Source organism: Microcebus murinus, chromosome 24, assembly GCF_040939455.1.
Source record: "Microcebus murinus isolate Inina chromosome 24, M.murinus_Inina_mat1.0, whole genome shotgun sequence".
NCBI lineage: Eukaryota > Metazoa > Chordata > Mammalia > Primates > Cheirogaleidae > Microcebus > Microcebus murinus.
Window position 1 is genome coordinate 12,491,453 of NC_134127.1, and position 19,443 is coordinate 12,510,895.

The 19,443-nt window shown below is 45.8% G+C and overlaps 1 protein-coding gene across 1 annotated transcript in view; it reads left to right on the forward strand.

Annotated features, from left to right (window-relative positions):
• PRAG1 (PEAK1 related, kinase-activating pseudokinase 1) overlaps positions 1–16,819 on the forward strand; it is a 51,026-nt gene extending 34,207 nt beyond the window's left edge. Inside the window, exons 5-6 of the mRNA XM_012739792.2 lie at positions 6,659–7,410; positions 15,099–16,819. Coding sequence (XP_012595246.2) covers positions 6,659–7,410; positions 15,099–16,196 — 1,850 coding nt within the window. The 3' untranslated portion in view covers positions 16,197–16,819. The remainder of the gene's footprint in view (positions 1–6,658; positions 7,411–15,098) is intronic.
• The last annotated feature ends 2,624 nt before the right edge of the window (positions 16,820–19,443 follow it).

The window sequence follows — 19,443 nt, forward strand, 5'->3', positions numbered from 1 at the left end:
GTCAGGACAGATCCATGAAGGCTGCCAAGGGAAGGTTGTCTGCAGGGAATGGCTGGTTGCATATAAGAGGGAAATGATCGGTGGAATGATCATCAGAAATGTCATCAGAACACTCTTGTGCTTTAAGCGGTTCCTTCTAAATATGCAAACCTAATGTCGCATGGAGATCATGTCCCTCTTTGATTTAGGATAACATTAAAATTCAGTTCAGCAATTCAACAAACATTTTTGAATGCAGGGGATTAGAGGAGATTAGAGAGTTCTCTGTTGAACTGAAACCATCAGCACCAGCAGTAGATAAGAAGTCTAACAATACAGTGTATACAGGTATAAACTCATGAGAATGTCTGTACCAAGGCAGTGTAGTTATTCTCATTTTTTTTTATTTCGGCATATTATAGGAGGTACAGATTTTAAGGTTTCAATAAATGCCCTTTCCCTCCCTGCCCCCACAAGTCTGAGTTTCCAGCATGACCATCCCCCAGTATTCTCATTTTTATAGCTAGCAAACCAGAGGTACAGAAAGTTAGCTAAATACTTTGACAGTAGTAAGCTTGTTTTGCTTAACAATAATGCCAGGCAGTTTATATATATATGTGTGTGTGTGTGTTAGTTCAATCATTCATTTGATAGATATTTGTTGAATGCAAACTCTATGCTGAGTGCAATTCTAGATGCTGAAGACCCAGCAGTGGAAACAAACTCCTAGTCCCTTCTTTCAGGGGGCCTGCATTCTGGTGGGAAGAGACAGGCGATGGGAAGATAAAGAAATAAAGTAGCTAGCATAGCAGGTGGCAGCTAAGAGCTTCCGTCAACAGCATATGGAGGCCGGGCGGTGGCTCACGCCTGTAATCCTAGCACTCTTGGAAGGCCAAGGCAAGAAGATCACTTGAGGTCAGGAGTTGGAGACCAGCCTGAGCAAAATGAGACCCTGCCTCATTCTAAAAAGTTAGCCGGGCAACTAAAAATAGAAAAAATTATCCAGGTGTGGTAGCATATGCCTGCAGTCCCAGCTACTTGGGAGGCTGAGGCAGTAGGATTGCTTGAGCCCAGAAGTTTGAGGTTGCTCTGAGCTAGGCTGATGCCATGACAACCTACCTCAGGTGACAGAGTGAGACCCTGTCTCAAAAAAACAAAACCCAAAACCAGCATATTGAACTTTTAATTTTACTAACTTGGAAGAAAACCCTTAAAGATTATGTTATATCAGGAAATCGAAAGATCACAATTCCAGAACCACACTTGGGCTGTCGGCATGGCCTACAAGATGTCTAGAGCCTTTTTTCCAACCTGAGACAGGGCTTCTCTTCTTTTGCATGTAATCACATTCATGTCTTCATTATTGTTTCCTGGGATGATTAAGTGGTCTGGACAGACTCCTCACAAATGCTACATTTTTCATCCCGTTGGAAAATGCTAATAACCTGCTTCCAGTTTCAGACCACGTTTATCTTCTTAAAAAAAGCAAAGGCTCCTTTTGAAGGAATGCTTTGCTTTAAAAAAAAAAAATCTTTATTTAATGTTGACTCTCTTCCGACTGTAGAACCAAACAAGAGGTTGCACAATTTCCCTTGGAAGGAAAAAGTTTCATGTAAAGCTAGAGCATCCCTGTGTCCCCACCCATCAAAGGATTGGCAGAAACCTACATGAGTGCCACTTCCTGCATGACATGGGCAAGGTGCCTGCGAAGATGGCTTTAGTTTTCTCACCTCTAACATGAAGGAATTGAACTAGGCCACAGGGAATGGGCAAGGTTTTCTCCAACTGCTTTGTCCCCTGTGTTTTGCACTTAGTAGGTGCTCAAGAAATAGTGGCTGAATGAATGGATAAATCTATATAGCCATTTCCAGCTATACAATCTATTATCCTCATTTTAAAAAAAAATCCATAGAATACTCCAAGTTTTTCCAACAAAAAAAAATTCCATTCACTTTTCCTTACTCGAAGTTGGAGAACAGTCAGGTACACAAGCTAAGAAAGAGCTTGGGCAAACTTCGCTGGGACTCTGCCCTTTGCTCTCTGCCCCAGCCGCATTCAGATAGCAGAGCCGTGCACAGAGAGAACCCAAACAGGACTGACCACTTCCTCTGTAAGCCCGGCTCTCATTTTGGCTGCAGAGAACAATGAAAGTACCTATTAAAACCCAGCAAGAAGAGAGGGCTCTATAATAAAGAAAACCTCACAGTACCACATTTGAACTTTTGGCCTGCATTTCTGCAGAGGGGGTAAGCTGTTCTTTCCCACCATTGAAATCTTGATTTCTCATCTCTGCTTTTTAAAATAGAATTGACACCAATCTAGTATACCTTCCCCTAGGTCTTTTTATGATCCCATCGATGTGTCTTATGTGATGTGTGGCTTCCCACTAGACACACTGAAGGGATGCAGGGTGTTCTAATGGAGAGTCGGAAACTTCCTTTATATGCAGAATTAGAAATTAGAAGGAAAACTTAGGAACTGGGGTTCAGAGCCCTCTGGCCCAACTAGTGTGCAAAATTACTGAAAACCTATCACTAATATAACTAAAACGTAGGCAGAGTTCCCAGAAAAGTGTTTTCCACTCCTACTCCTTTTATACCCTTAATTGTAAGCCAGACTTTGGAAACAGCCATCTAATTCCAGAATAAAACCAGGATGTATTTGAATTAGTCTCATGTCCCCTTGGATTGGAGTCCTGAGAACATGGGCTGTTGACCAAAGTTGTTCAGGAGTTCTTAGGCAGATTTTTTTTTTCTGAACCAGTGGTTTGCCTTGTGCATTTTGAACTATTTTAGGTGGCAAGGCATATTTGTATTCTCTTCTAAATCCAGAGTGTGGCAGCTGCTACGAATAGTAAGAATTTAGTTGCTATGTTTAGGAAGAGGTGGTTCCCTAAGTTGAGTCAAGAAAATGACAGAGCCAGAGTGGGCCTTTGGAAGTACCCACTGATCCTCTATAAGACAGCAACTGCTTACCGTGTGGTAGAGAAATCAGTTACATCTAGAAGGGCCATAGGTTAGCATCTATTTCAAAGTGGCCCTGAGAACATTAACAGCTGAGAAGCTATAGGATTCCGAGGGACCTGGGGGGCTGCCAGAGTGAATTATGGCCTTTCGCCAGCTGTGCTTCCCCATCTAGAGAGCTTTAAGGAGCTGCAGGGTCAGAAGGTGGTGTCACACAACCAGGCACATTTTTTTTTCTGAATGCAAAAATCATAATATGTGTACCCAGTGCCTAGTTATCCATGTAAAGTCCGCATTTCAGGTGAGTCTCACTCACTTCACCTGGTAAGGTTTGTGAAACTACAGGCCTTTACTTCTGCAGGGCAAGTTCATGGTTAAGGAGCGTTTGTTTATGCACTGCCATTCTCTGATGAGTACGTGTATTATGGATTGTTGGGTAACAAACTCACAGCATCTAAGAAATAAAGAAAAATGAACGTGGCCGGGTGCAGGGGCTCATGCCTATAATTCCAGCACCGTGAGACATCCAAGTGGAAGGATCGCGCTTGAAGCCAGAAGTTTGAGACCGTCTTGAGCAACATAGTGAGACCCTACTTCTACAAATTATAAAAACAATGAGCCAGGTGTGGTGGCGTGAGCCTCTAGTCCCAGCTACTCTGGAGGCTGAGGCAGGAGGATCACTTGAGCCCAGGAGGTTGAGGCTGCTGTGAGCTATGATCGCACCACTGCACTCCAGCCTGGACAACAGAGTGAGATCCCATCTCTAAAAAATAACTAAATAAATAACTAGCCCATGTGCTAATCCCTGGAGCCATGCCTTCCTCTGGATTACTAATATCCCCTGCCAGATTTACCCAAGCAGTTGCGGGGTATAGATCTGATCCAAGTCGCTGACTAACAAAGCTCCCACGGGAAAGCAAGAGGACACAGCATAGGGTATAGGAGAAAACCACTTCCTCTCGGCTGCCTGAAGACACGTCTCTGTGCTGGGTCCTACCATACAGTCTAAAGCACAACCTCTTGATTCTCGTTGGTAATCTAGGGAATAAGCAATGTTACAGATTATTATTTTTATTTTTTAGAGATTCCTGCTTATTCCTAAAGATTGCAAAGTTTACCAGCTGTGGCCCGTGCAAGCTAGGGAGAGGAGCTTTTGCAGCAAGATAACCATCTGCCTGGAGGCGTTTGCTTTCAGGGGCAGCTTTGAGATGAAATGCATGTTTGGAAAGGCTGAAAATGGAGAGAGTGGCTGAAATGATAGACTATTAGTGCTAGGAGGGGCCTTCCCAGTGATGCAATCGGTCACTTTTAAACAAGGAAACCCAGCTGGGTGAGGCCAACAGCTAGTGAAGGTTTCATTCCGTAGAAGCAAAGACAAGGAAGATGAAACCAATAAAGATGGGAAAATAGCCTAAGGCTTAAAGAAGGGACTAGCCAAGAAACTGATTTGTTAGAAACCTCCCTGGCTGTCCCTGTCACTGCCACGCAAATGAAAGCATGCACCAGGCATCCGATCACACCCCATCTGCAACCCCAACCCTGTGTTGATGATAAATTGAGGATTAGACACCTGGTGGTGCAGAAAGGTCAGGAAATGCAGGTGTGCTCCCTGCTGGCCAGCCCTCTTACTCATCAGGCTGGGGTTTTGGTAGCTCAGATTTTCTGTCCTTTGAGAGCCTCCTAGGTAGATAGGTGGTTTCACCTTCCCTTTTTTAGCCTCCGCCTGTGGCTTTGGTGCAGAGCGTGGGTTGGGCAGACCCATGGACTGCAGGGTTTCAGAGCCTGCTGGGCCGGAGCCCCCACCCCCACCCCCCTGTGGCTGGCTACTGCTCATGCAGCCTCCACTCTGACTACTGGGGAGAAAATCCATGGGCGTGTACAGCTGGCTGGTCCCAACTGCGCCACTGCTGCTCCATTTATTATTAACCTGAGCCCTCCTGGAAGGGGTATAAATCACTCATTCCGCCTTGCCGGCAGGAGCCCTGCCTGTCATTAACAAAGCCGGGTAAAGTGGGAAGGGTAACTGTGATCTTGATAAAACACTGGGAAGAAAAAGGGATTGCTACTGCAGACAGGAAAGAGGGCAAGGGGGCGTGAGAAGCATCGAGCTGCCTCCTGGGCCTGGGGAGAGTCCAGGATGGGGTTGGTGCGGGGTCCGACAGCCGTGCTCGGCTGCCTGGGGGCTGCTGTTTGCACGATCCCGTTGGTTCTCAGATCCTGTGTCCAACACGCTGCATGCTCCAACTTCATGGTTCCAAGAGCTTTGCATTCGAGGTTGTACTAGGCAGGAGGCCCCTGTGGTCACCCACTGGTGCTGTCCCAGTCAGTGTGGCTGGGGCATTAGTATGAGCGCCCGCCCTGCCCAAGGATGTGGCCATCCACCCTCTGTGTGCATTGTGCCTTTTTCATTCCAGTCCCACTGTGGAGACGGGCAGAGGTGCAGAGAGACACTATATGCTCTGCCCTAAGGTGACATGGCACGGGGAACTCAGTGAGGAGGGCACATCCTAAGTCCCCTTTTCCTTGAATCTAAGACCCATATTTCTTTCACATCTTACCCTTCAGGATGATAGGATATATTTCCCAACCTATGGATATGGTTAATGTTTCTTTTATTCCCCTAAAAGCTGTTATTCAAATAGATCCATCTGAGAGTCAGTTCTTAGAAGGAAGGAAATGAGTATTATTTCAATCTGCTTTTTTCTCTGTCCAATTGTACCTCTCTCTTTACTATGTATTTTTTACTTAAACCCTTGTCTCACTGTGAAGCCGCCATTTTATACATTGAAGAGAAAAATGAGGTCCAGCCTTACCTTGTAAGAGCTGGCCCTCCTCTCCCCGTCTCAGGTGCTGCCTGGGGACAGGTTTTCTGAATGTCCCCGTGCTCTGTGGACACCTGAGGTCCTGCTTGAACCTCCCCCCCACCCCACCCCCGCCCCCAATCCGGTTGAGTATCCCTGTGCTCCACGCTGGGAACTGTGATCCCTTGAAAAGACTTACTTTCCTTTAAGATCTGTTTCCTCATTTATAAAATCACATTTTCCATCCTTCTAAAATGCAGGGCACCTGCCCACTAAGCCAGCAGGGTGTTTGTGAAAATGCAAAGAACTTCACACTGAAAAAGGAAGAATTTGACTACAGGTTGACTGGTATACCTTCCAGAAATCTGACATTTTTTAACAATCCAGTTCAAGTTTGTTTTTGCTGTGGCAGCTCTGTAAAATATTTGAAAAAATATAAGTGACCACCCAGGGGGACTGGTTTGATAAATTATGATACTACATATGACGATCTATGATGGTATGGTTGTTTAAAAGGATTAGATAGATCTGTGCATCTAATGTGAACCCTCTCCAAGATGCGAAAGAAAAGCAGCACTCCAATCAGTGGGCACTGTTTGCTGTGTCTCGCGTAAATGCGTGTGCGCGCACATTTGTTTGCATTGTTGGAAGAATGCGTGACAAACTTCTGTCAGTGGTTTTCTCTGATGAGGGGAGCTGGGTGCTAAGCAGGGACAGGGTAAGGAGGAAGACTTGTCAATGCATACCATTTTTCATTTTGATTTTTGTCCACTGTGCATATATTGTCTATTCAAGAAATAGAAAACAAGTGAAATAAAATTAATTGCTTTGACTGAAAAAAATTTTTAAAAGCTGCAGGCCCCTGGAACCAAGTGGCCTTGGCCTTGGCCTGATGGTGTGTGTTTCTCCTTTCAGGTCCGTCGTATGAGGCGGCTCACTCGCCCACCATCAGCGGGAAGAAGCTCTTTGCTCCCGTGCCATTCCCTTCGGGCTCCACCGAGGATGTGTCCCCCAGCGGGTCCCTGCAGCCCCCTCCGCTCCCCCAGAAAAAGATAGTGAGCCGGGCAGCCTCCTCCCCCGATGGCTTTTTCTGGACCCAGGGCTCCCCCAAGCCCCGGACAGCAAGCCCCAAGTTGAACCTAAGCCACTCGGAAACCAACGTCCACGATGAGTCTCACTTTAGCTATTCCTTGAACCCGGGGAACCGCCACCGTCACGGCTTCTCCTCTTCTGAGCCCCTGGAGAGAGCTTTCAAGGGCAACGGCCCCTGGGTGCCCGTGCCCGGGCCGGCGGGCAACAGAAGCGGCGGTGGGAGTCCCGGGCCGCAGTGCAGAGGGGCCGCCTCCGCCTCGTCCTCCCAGCTGAGCGTGTCCAGCCAGGCCTCGTCCGGCAGCGCCCAGCTGCAGCTCCACAGCCTCCTGAGCAGCATCAGCAGCAAGGAGGGGACCTACGCCAAGCTGGGGGGCCTCTACACCCAGTCCCTGGCCCGCCTCGTGGCCAAGTGCGAGGACCTCTTCATGGGCGGCCAGAAGAAGGAGCTCCACTTCAACGAGAACAACTGGTCGCTCTTCAAGCTGACTTGTAACAAGCCCTGCTGTGACTCGGGGGATGCCATTTATTACTGTGCCACCTGCTCCGAGGACCCCGGCAGCGCCTATGCTGTGAAAGTAGGTACCGCCCTCCTCCTTCCGGGCCGCAGCAGCTCTGGCTGCTCCTGGCTCGGGCAGAATCATGGCTCGAGCAAGTCATTTCGCCTCTCTGGGCTTTAGGGAAAGGCTCGATTCCCAAGAGTCCTTTTGTCACTTAGCGCTCAGTGGTCGCACTCTCCGTCTGGCCCAGGACATGGTACAGTGAGAATTGTAGATGAATATAAGACGCATTCTGTGCTGTCAGGAATGAACCTGTGTGATCTAGTTGGATTAAGAAGACAGTTGCCTTTTAGTGCAACGGAGTTCGTTCATCTGTTTAGCAGGTTTTTATTGAGTGCCTACTATATGCCAGGGATTTTGCCATGATCTCAGTACACAGGGATGAATACAGGTTCCTTATGGGGCTTATAATCTAGTGAGGGCGATGCACAATTGAGATATTGTTTTTCCAATGTTAGGGCCAGAAGCAGCATTAGACCTAGGCATTGTCTTGAACAATAGGAGTAATAATAACATTTATTGAACATTCACTATACAGCTAGACTCTTGGCTAGGTGTATCAGCCACATTGCCTGTAATCCTGACAGTAATTCTGTAGAATAGGTAGATTTTACAGATAGGGAATCTGCGGCTCAAAGTGATTAAGGTGCCCACAGCTAGTTCACTTAATGATTAAGTAAGTTGCACACTTCATCCATGGCCGAAATGGATTTGAACCCTGGTTTGTCTGTCTCCAAAGCTTAAGCTAAGATCCTCTCACTTAAGGTAAATAAAATTCAGAGAATTAAGTGACTAACCCAAGGTAACACAGGCTTTTAACCTCTGATGCTGGATCAGGGCTGTTGCTATCCCACCTCATTGCTCTCTCAGAGTGCAGCCCCACAAGAGCTAATGGAACTGTCTACACCCATTTGAAACATTGTGGTCTATACCATGGACTCCAGGTCTTCCTTATGGCCTGTTTTCTCGTCTTCCTTAGGTGTTTATTGAATACCTGGTGGGTCGATGGCCTTCTATAAATGCAGGCTTTTGTGGGGAGTGAGAAACGGGACTCTGAGCTCTCTTTTCCCATCACCTGTTCCAAGACATTCCTTTCTTTCCAGTTAGAAAAATGCAAATAGTGAACTAACTTGAAATGGCCTACTAACTTGAAATAGCTTACTTACCCACTAGATTTTTTATTTTGTTTTGTTGTTGAGATAAGATCTCACTTTGTCCAGGCTGGAGTGCAGTGGCACAATCATAGCTCACTGCAGCCTCGAACTCCCGAACTCATGCGATCCTCCTGCCTTGGCCTCCCAAAGTACTAGGATGACAGGTGTGAACTACCGCATCTGGCCACCAGAAAAAATTTTAAAAATAGCGTGATTATTAGCCAAGGAAATTGCAGTGAATTTTATTTTGAGATTTTTCTCTTAAGAAATTTGTGACACCACCATAAATTAGAGATCGGGAACCCGTAGTTGATACGTTCAAGGGGCTATATACGATTACTGGCTGCCTTCCTGTGAAAAAGCTGGAGAAGTGGCTACTAGGAAGATCCAGTTTATTATACAGAAATCAAGGGCCCAAAGGATGGGGGATTATGGCCAAGATGGCAGGCACTGGATGGAGAACACACAGATGTCTCGAATGAGATTCTGTGGTATTATTTCTTGAACTGCACTGGTGCTTTATTATCTAAACCCAGAAGCTACTTTCTTAGGGAACTATACTTCCCTGCCACTCCCCCGACCAAAATTCAAAGAAAAAGAATCCCAGAGTTTCTCTTCCTCTTAGGATGGTGCTGTATCCAGGAGAGGAAAAGGTGACTGGACCCTGTCTGAGCCGAACATGATTGTCCTGGGCTTGTCACTGTGGGCTCAGATCCAGGTTCTGTTGTCATCCAAGGAAAGGGACTTACATTTGAATTCCTTGCAAGCCAAGGGGATGGAAGGGTGTTTAGGAAGTTCATGGCTTTCACTAACCCCAGCGAACCTGAGCATGTGATCTGTGGATCATCCGTCTTCTACCTTGGACCTTTCCTGTGTTCAGGTCATCGGTCACTCTCACCTTGTCTACCAGGGCTGCACCTGGGGACTCATTCTGTAACAAGAGGCAGCTCACCTCTGCATTTTGAGAAGAAAACAGCCTGATGAAAAAGGCTTAATCCCTCTTGCCCATGGGATAGAAAGTGAGGTGACTCCACTACAAGAAGTAAGGGATGGAGTCTCCTGGCACAAGGTACCTGGTTCTGCCCCTGAATCCAAACCTTGGGGCAAAAAGTTTTTTGTTTTTTTTAAATATATCCATAAGTGATGGTGCTGTGCAGCTTAGACTCCAGGGCTTCATATAAATAATGTAGAATTAGCCATATTCTCCACTAAACAATGCAGAAGAAATTCGGCTTTCCCAGAGGATGTTAAGAATAAGCATTGCCACTTATTTCATTAGAAATCTAAGCTGCACAAAACCAGAAGATAAGCCTTGGTCCTCTGAAGAAGATAGTCCCAGGCCTTTCCCATCACACTTTCCTGGAGACTTGGTAGCTCAAGGACCATCTCTGTACCAAGTGCAAAAGGAAATTTGGAAAACAGCATCAAATATGCAGAGTATGATAATTCTTGGAACAAGATTACCAGGAACAACAATATCAATTTGCAAATGTGCCCGGCCTGGTAATTGGGCGTGGGGGGTGAGGGGCAGGCGAGCATCATTTCGCACGTGCAGCTGTTCCACTTCATTAGGGCTCGGGTCTAGACGGAATACAGTCATCTGGGAGTCTGCAGGAGGGGAAGTGGGTCTCCTTCCCAGCCAGCCGGCCCCTGTCTCAGGCTGAGCTCATTTCATCTGCGCATGTTAAACAGGGAGCGGGCACTGCAATGAGACGTAGCCTTGGCCGTGGAAGTCCCAGTTAACAATAGCAGGCTCACACCTGCTCGCCACTGATGCTGGAACCTTCAAGTCGTGGGCTCAGTGCCCTGCAGCAGTGAGGTGATGAAGCTGGCTCTTGTACCCCGACTGCATGAATACGTGGCAGGAGGGGGGAAAAAATCATTAGCTGCATGTGCATTTTCAAAGCTGTTTTATTTCTCAGCCATCTAGAACTCCAGTACAGTAATTAAGGACCTGTGTTAAGCCACTGGGCCTTTTGTATTTAACAGACGTGACTTAGCCCAGATTTTCACCCGTGCATGCGACCTGGCTCTAAAGTTTAGAATGAGTCTTGGCTCAGCAAAAAGTTTGAAATTTGAGCTGAACCAAAGGTCTGTGCAAAGTTTGAGAGCCAAAATCTGAGTGCAAGACCCCTGAAAATGAAACAAGGGTGGAGGTGGGGGCCAGGAGGGGGGGAGTGGAGAAGATGAGGATGGAGAAGAAGCCTCCCCTCTCCCCACGTTGTCTGCCCCGTCCCCCCCCTGCAGCACCGTGGCATGATCTCAGGCCCAGGGCTCCCGAGGTTGGTTAACATGCGCCCTGCACAGCCCTCTATGTTGCAGGGCGCTGAGGAAGCTGTGTATCTTCTTGCCAGAGGCCCAGCACACTGATTTTGAAATGCATCCAGCCCAGTTTCCATTTACTCTGCTCCTTCATTTACATCTCTGTGCAAAATGTCAGCAGCTCAGACCAGAGCTCTGGGCCCAGAGTGTTTGCTGGACCCAGGCCTTTGATACTCCTGAGAAAGGAGGGGGCCTCAAAAACACTTCCCAGGCCCCCTCGGCAGCTGAGCTGTCTGCATTTGTACAATACCTGCAAGCCAGCTCTGGATGGCTCTGCAACACCATATGGCAACAGCCGAAATGACAAGAACAGTCACTATAGCAACCTTTCCCATTGTGCTCGCCGTGGGCTAGGCCTGGTGCTGAAAGCCACCCCTACTGTATTTCATTTGATCCTTACAGTGGTCCTGTGTGGAAAGATCTATCACTGCCCCTGTTATTCAGAGCAGAAAACAGGCTTTGGGACAAATACCGTTGATCCTCATTATTCGTGGAGTCCATATTTGTGAAATCACTGACCCACTAAAATTTATTTGTGATTCCAAAGTTAACACTCGCAGCACTTTCCATTCATTTGTAGACATGCACAGGGCAGGGAAAAATTTGAATCGCCGTGTGGACGTTTCCAGCTGAGGTGGAACAAAGCAACACTCTCCCATCTTGTTTCAGACCTCACTCTGGAAGCAAGGAGGCTTTTCTGCAGTCTGTTTATTTCCTTGATGCATGATATTTGCCTATGTTTACGGGGTATATGTGAAATTTTGTTACATGCATAGAATGTGTAGTGATCAAGGGAGGGTATTTAGGGTACCCATCACCTTCCGTATTTACCATTTCTCTGTGTTGGGTACATCTCAAGTCCTCTCTTCTATTTTGAAATATACATTGTTGTTAACTATAGTCACCGTACTGTGCTACTGTTCACTACAACTTATGCCTTCAATTGAACTGTGTGTTTGTACCCATTAATCAACCTATCCTCACCCACCCATATACCCCTGGTATTATCATTCTACTCTCTACCTCCATGTCACCAACTTTTTTAGCTCCCACATATGAATGAGAATGTGCAATATTTGCCTTTCTGTGCCTGGCTTATTTCACTTAACATCATGACCTCCAATGCCATCCATATTGCTGCAAATGACAGAATTTCATTCTTTTTTATGGCCAAATAGTATTCCATTGTGTGTATATACCACATTTTCTTTATCCTTTCATCTATTGACAGATATTTAGGTAGATTTCATATCTTCGCTATTGTGAATAGTGCTACAATAAACATGGGAGTTCGGGTATCCCTTTGATATATGGATTCCTTTTCCTTTGGATAAATATCCAGTAGTGGAATTTCTGGATCATATGGTAGTTCCATTTTTAGTTTTTTGAGAAATCTCCATACTGTTTTCCAGAACGGCTGAACTGATTTATATTCCCACCAATAGTGTATAAGAGTTTCCTTTTCTCTGCATTCTTGCCAGCATGTCATTTTTTGTCTTTTTTAATAATACTCTTCTAACTTGGGTGAGATGATATTGTAGTTTTGATTTGCATTTCCCTGATGATTAGTGATGTTGAGCATTTTTTTTCATATACCTGTTGGCCATTTTTATGTCTTCTTTTGGGAATTGTCTATTCATGTCTTTGCCAATTTTTAATGGGATTATTTATTTACTGTTGAGTCCTTTGTATATTCTGGATATTAGTCCCCTGTCACATTAATAGTTTGCAAATATTTTCTCCCATTCAATTGGTTGTCTCTTCACTCTGTTGATTGTTTCTTTTGCTGAGCAGAAGCCTTTTAATTTAATATAGTCCTGTTTGTCTATTTTTGGTTTGTTTCCTATGTTTTTGGATTCTTAGCCATAAAATCTTTGCCTAGACCAATATCCTGACAAGTGTTCCCTGTTTTCTTCTAGTAGTTTTAGAGTTTCATTCAGGTCTTATGTTTAAATGTTTAATCCATCTCGAGTTGATTTTTGTATATAGTGAGAGATAGGAGTCCAGTTTCATTCTTCTGCATATGATTATCCAATTTTTGCAGTACTATTTGTTGAAGAGGAGTTTAATGAGATTTAATGAAACGCTGTAAGAAAACTGCATAGTTGGCATGGTGCCTCACACATTTAGGAGCCAGTATCTGTTTGGGAGTGAAAAGGTAACAATGATGTCCTTCCCCCCATCCACAAAGGGCAGACAGTAGCTAGCCAACCACTGAGTATTTATGTGCAAGACACTTTTTTTGAGAACTCCTCCCAAATTACCTTTTAAATAAGTGAACACTGTCATTTAAAAACCTAGTACAGTTTGGTAGGCTAGAATAAGAAAGATCCTGAAACAATGCCCTTTAGACATGTATTCCAAAATCATTTTTGTTTGTATAATGGGAAGCAGTGTCTGGGTAAAATGTATTTCTCTTTTATTTCCATTCTGCCTCTATAATAAAGAGATTACTAAATTAAGGTGTGATCCACCCCTGCCCCCAATTAGCTTCAAAAGAATTTCCTCAGAGGCTGAACTCTTAGATGCCAGGTTTCATGCTGAGAAGGTTTGCATAGCCGCAATATAAATAAATCTCTGTGAAAAGGTGCTTGCAATAGAACTTCTAAAAACATCACTCTTTAGCATTGTGATGCTTCATAAACTCTGCTTCATAATCATTCCAAAACAGCAGCCCGATGGAAGGGTTATTTTGGGATTGTTGCAGGATAATATTTTTTATAGATAGATATGAGATGCCTTTCTTTTCAGGATTACACAGCAATCCTTGCCTTTCTATAACAAATGCATGGGTGAGGTTGTATAATATTCACTTGAGAGAGGAGGTCACTTAACCATCTTCAGTCCCTTTCAGTTTAATTACAGGGCAACTGAGGCCTGGCAGAGGGCCATGATGGCTCAAGACTCTCCAGCTAAGCGGCAGCTGGTTGAGGATAAGAGTTGCAGGGATCTTTACATGGCTGGCACTATCTTTAGTGCAAGAAGAGACAGAAGAGTCAAGAAAGACATAGCTGGGTAGATTCCCCAGGCACTCTTCCTACAGAGGAGCCTGAGATCGTCCATCTTGTTTATTCTTATCTTTAATTCAGAGGGTGCTTTTGGGCAGGCATTTTGGGTTCTCTGTTTCCCAAACAGCTTTCTGTTTTCTTTCAGCTACTGTGACTCACCTTGGAGGAAAAGTCTGTGGCTACCACATAGCGCCACAAGAATCAGCCTTGCAGTTCATGTCAGCTAGTAGGCATTTCATGTACCTGGATCTAGAAACTAGGGCAGCCTAAGAGAACTCCACCAATCCTAAAGGTTTAGGGCCAGCCCCTGAGATTCCCTAAGAAGGGAGCAGACCAATAATCAAACCCATCCGCTGGCAGGTCGCTCATGCTCCAGGTGAGAGGGATGGGAGTGAGGCTGATTTCTGAGTAAATTTTCATATGTTTTGCCTATTTTTTGATTGGGTTGTTTCTCTTTGTATTATTGAGTTGTGAGAGTTTTTTGTAAATTCTAGATGCAAGTCCTAAGTCCTATATATCGGATATATGTTTGGCAAATATTTTCTCCCAATCTCTTACCTGTCTTTCCAGTCTCTTAATGATGTCCTTAGAAGGACAAAAGTTTTGGATTTTGAAGTTAAGTTTTTGAATTTTTTTTCTGTTATGTTTGATGCTTTTGGTGTGGTATTTGCCCAACCCGAGGTCTCAAAGATTGCCTTCTATCTTTTCTTCTAAAATGTGTATAATTTAACTCTTACACTTAAGTCTGTGTGATCCACTTTGAGTTAATTTTTGTGTAGGGAAAGGGGTTAACACATTGACTGCCACATTAGAAAAAAGAAAATTTTCACCCCCGGGGGCCACAATGTTTTATTATGAAAATAGAAAAAAAAACTTCGAAAACAAAACAATCCTAATTGATTGAAAAATTTGTTGTTTTTTATTGTTTTCTCTTTGTGAGTTATATGCAACTCACATGGCGCTGGAATCCATTTTTACACTGAACATCAATTGAGTTGTATGTGACTCATGACATACTCATTGAATTGACTTCGGAGAATTGAGTCTCCATATGCTTTCATAAGGCCCCGGGTTCAAAACTAGCGTGAGTTAAATACAACTCACATGGCAGTTAATGTGTTGATTAGACCATTTTTTGTGGGTGGAGACCCACATGTTCCCACACCATTTATTGGACAGAACCACAGTTTCCACTCTTGTCTTCACTTCTTTTTCCCCACAGATCTGCAAAACCCCTGAGCCCAAAACGGCCTCCTACTGCAGCCCGTCTGTGCCCGTGCACTTCAACATCCAGCAGGACTGCGGCCACTTCGTCGCCTCGGTGCCCTCCAGCATGCTCAACTCTCCCGACGCTCCCAAGGACCCCGCGCCCGCCCCGCCCTCACAGCCACCTGCCCAGGAGCAGGACTGCGTGGTGGTCATCACCCGGGAGGTGCCCCACCAGACCGCCTCCGACTTCGTGCGGGACTCGGCGGCCAGCCACCAGGCCGAGCCCGAGGCTTACGAGCGGCGCGTGTGCTTCCTGCTCCTGCAGCTCTGCAACGGGCTGGAGCACCTGAAGGAGCACGGCATCATCCACCGCGACCTGTGCCTGGAGAACCTGCTGCTGGTACACTGCGCGCCACCCGCGGCTCCTGCCACCAATGCCCCTCCGGCGCCCGCCCCCGCGGCCCAGGGCCCCTCTGCCGCCGTCCCCGCCGGGGCCGTGCCCGGGGAGAAGCAGCTGCCCCGGCTCATCATCAGCAACTTCCTGAAGGCCAAGCAGAAGCCGGGCGGCACCCCCAACCTGCAGCAGCAGAAGAGCCAGGCCCGCCTGGCCCCCGAGATCGTGTCCGCCTCCCAGTACCGCAAGTTCGACGAGTTCCAGACGGGCATCCTCATCTACGAGCTGCTGCACCAGCCCAACCCGTTCGAGGTGCGGGCCCGGCTGCGGGAGCGGGACTACCGGCAGGAGGACCTGCCCCCGCTGCCCGCACTGTCGCTCTACTCGCCGGGCCTGCAGCAGCTGGCGCACCTGCTGCTCGAGGCCGACCCCATCAAGCGCATCCGCATCGGCGAGGCCAAGCGCGTGCTGCAGTGCCTGCTGTGGGGGCCCCGGCGCGAGCTGGTGGAGCCCCCCGCCGCCTCGGAGGAGGCGCTGTGCGGCACCCTGCACAACTGGATCGACGTGAAGCGGGCGCTGGTGATGATGAAGTTTGCGGAGAAGGCGGTGGACCGCAGGCGGGGCGTGGAGCTGGAGGACTGGCTTTGCTGCCAGTACCTGGCGTCCGCGGAGCCCGGAGCCCTGCTCCAGTCGCTGAAGCTCCTGCAGCTGCTGTGAGCCAAGCCCCGGCCTGCCCCTCCCCTGCCCGGCCCCCCTTCTACCTTGCCTTGGAAGCATCCGTGTCTCCCTGGGAAATGGTACAGATGACTGGCATACTTAGATGTAATATATATATATATATATATATATAATATATAAATATGAAAGCCTCTGGCCTCCCCTCCTTGCCAAGTCTTCCCGAGTTTTCTCCTGTAATTATGTACATTCCCAGTTCCCTGCAAGGTCCTGAGGACAGTTCTGCCAACAGAATGAAGCCTGGACTCTGGCCTCACTGCCCTGTTTTGGAATCTCTTCACCCTTTTGTCAAATTGTTAATAAAAAAAAAAAGAAAAAAACTCCATTTAAAAAAATTTTTAATTTTATACCCAAGTGCCTATGTGCATTATTAACGTCTTTGTGGGTAAAATGGAATATAAACTTCTGCAACAGTGGCCAGGCTCACTCGAAGTGTCCTTGGTCCTGCATGTCTCATGAGATAGAGCAGCTGTCTATTAAGGTCCAGGCATGTGGGTACCAGTCAATCTTCCCTGCTTCTCTTCCCACCCTAGCAGCCTTCTGGAAAGAATCCAGACACAGCTGCTGTGATCCAATGAATACGGTGGTTTAGAATTCAAGCCCACTGCTCCAAACCCATTTCCAGTTTGCTAAAGCTGGTCACCATTCATATCAGACAGAGAGCTGGCTGGAAACAGAATCCACCCCGATGTTTCACATGAAAAGACCTTAAAGCGACCACTTTGACCTTAAGAGCACCAATTAGTAAGGCGTGGGCAGGGTTAAGAGAACAAAGGAAGATGAAGCCAAAGCGAGGGCCAGGACAGCAGAACGAAGGCCACCTGTGTGAGGTATCTGCAGCGAGTTCTCTATAGCCAGAGATGGTTCTGCCTGTTTTCTACCTGTCTCTCCAAGCTTCTGGGGACAGCAGGGGAGCTTGTGGGATGCATTTTGAAAGATCAGCCTCTAGGGGCCAGGAGAAAGGTAGACCATGAATGAGGCAAGCAGCCCCCTTTCCTAGTGGCCTGGATAATTGCAGTGCAAAAAGAGAACTCAGGTGTTCCAACTCCCAAACCAGTACTCTCTCTGCTGTTCTAAGCTCCTTGAGGTCTCTTTTAACACATTTATCGGCACCTACTATCTACTGTAGTCAGTATTTGTTCCCACTCCTTTAAAAATGCACAACGAGAATAAGGAGGTACCCCATCTTTCCTCCTTCAAACGAAACACACACCCACAAAAAGCCAGACATTACCTATTGGAAGAGAAATAGCCCCAAGACCTTTGTATTTCTACCTAAGAGGTAATCTTCCCACTGGCAAACTAATTAATTTCTAAAACCTTGTTAATAACTGTGGACAATTTAAAACAAATGCAGCGATCTTCATGGATGTCCTAAACATCTAGGGATGCCGTTAGCAAGCAGGACTGGGGAACTCTCCCAGGTGCCTTTCTGCATATTAATGTCACTGTTCTACAAGTTCTGCCTTCCAGCCTCTGACTGCGTGTAAACACATCCACATTTCCATGCATCGGTGGTGAAGACAGCACCTGGAGGCACGTTTGTAATTTCAGTTGTTGCTTGAGCATTGAGGGAAGAGCTAGCTAAAACCAGCTCCCAACTCTGTTTGTACAAGAGAAAAAAAAAGGAGTCTTTGAATATGGAAATAGTAATTCTCCCTAGGACCTATCCGTTTCAGAGAGTATTATTTTGTCAGTTGTTAGTTCCTTGGAATTTTCCAGGCAAACCTTCTGCCCTCAATTTGCTGTCTTTTGCTTTCTTGTCCTTTTTCACTGCAAGTAAATAAATAATGGGGAGGAAAGGGGAAACCTTCTGCCAAGGGAATGCAGTGCCATTTGGAAACACATATCTCAGGAGGCGCGTTTTTAATCCCTGAATTAATTGCACCTTTTTTATATGCCACCCACTTCAGCAAAAAAATAATTGAGCTTGTAAAAACAGTTTTCAGAACCAAAATGAACCAAGAAGTAAAGGTGGAAAAAGAAGAAACTATAGCAATAAATTCTAATTGGGAAGAATGAGAGCAATTAAACATAAAATTGACTTCTCAGCTGCCTACCAGCCTAGAAAAAGAAAAACAACTGGTTGCAGCATTCTGTGTGTGTAGTTTTAGGAAACAGTTCAGCTCATCAGGAGGAAAAAAACCTTTGCCCAGTGCTTGGTTCTGAAGGAAATTTGTCAAGGATTCTTTGTTTTGAAGGCATTGAATAATATCCCAGTAGCAGTTTAAAAAAGAAAAAAAGGAACCATTTTTTTAAAAAATATAGGGCAATTTGTTATATTACCATTGGTGAAATCCAAGTGTGTAGCATTCAAGCCTTGTTCCATCGAGTGCTTCCATAGAGCAATTGTCACCCATTCATTTCTATGGTTTTGCCTTTGCCGTAAATGATTAGCCATGTGGCTACAAGTACTATATTCGGCAAACAACTTCAGTCCCACTAAATTCAGAGGCTCAATATAACTGTTTTTTGTTGTTGTTACCAAAAAATACACCTGGGACGCACAGCTTTATCTTACAGAAAGCTCTAGCACAAAATAGATTTAAGTCCAGAAACAATAGTTTGTTCTGCAGACGGACGTTAAAAAAAAAAAAAAAAATCAGGTCGCATAGCACCTGGCTATTTAATATTCCTGCTGTCCATGAGCTCATCTCCCCTTTTTTCTTGGCTTTAAACCCAACTACTGGTATTTGAATCTCCAATGTTTCTTCTCTCCAGCTCTGAATCAAGTCGCCCCCATATCTTTTCCACATATGTAATTTTTGTTGTTAAAGGGCCTTTCTCATTTTCATACCAAGATGCGGAAACTTTTTTCTTCTCCTAATTTTTTTTTAATGTAGGCGTTATGAAGCCTCACATCTAAATTGTTACGTCCTTGCCAGAAGCCAGAGAGGCACTTCTGGTATTATTTATTTATCGTAACATATGGCTCAGATCTAAAAAGACTGGGCTCCAGGGAGCTGTAGTTACCACTTTATATAACACTTTCTGGTTTCCAAGAGCTTAGGGCTGAAGAAAACTCTTTTGAGATGTACACATGTACACAAAACAATTAGGAAGAGTTTGAAGAGGGAAGACACATGTTACTTTAATGAGTTCTCTGAAGTTTGCTCTTTAAATACATAACCGATAAATGAGGCAGCCCTTTCTCTGCCGAATAACTCAAAATCTTTGGAGAGCTAAGGACGAGCTTGCCAAATCTCTCTAAAAGTAGCACATTTGTAAC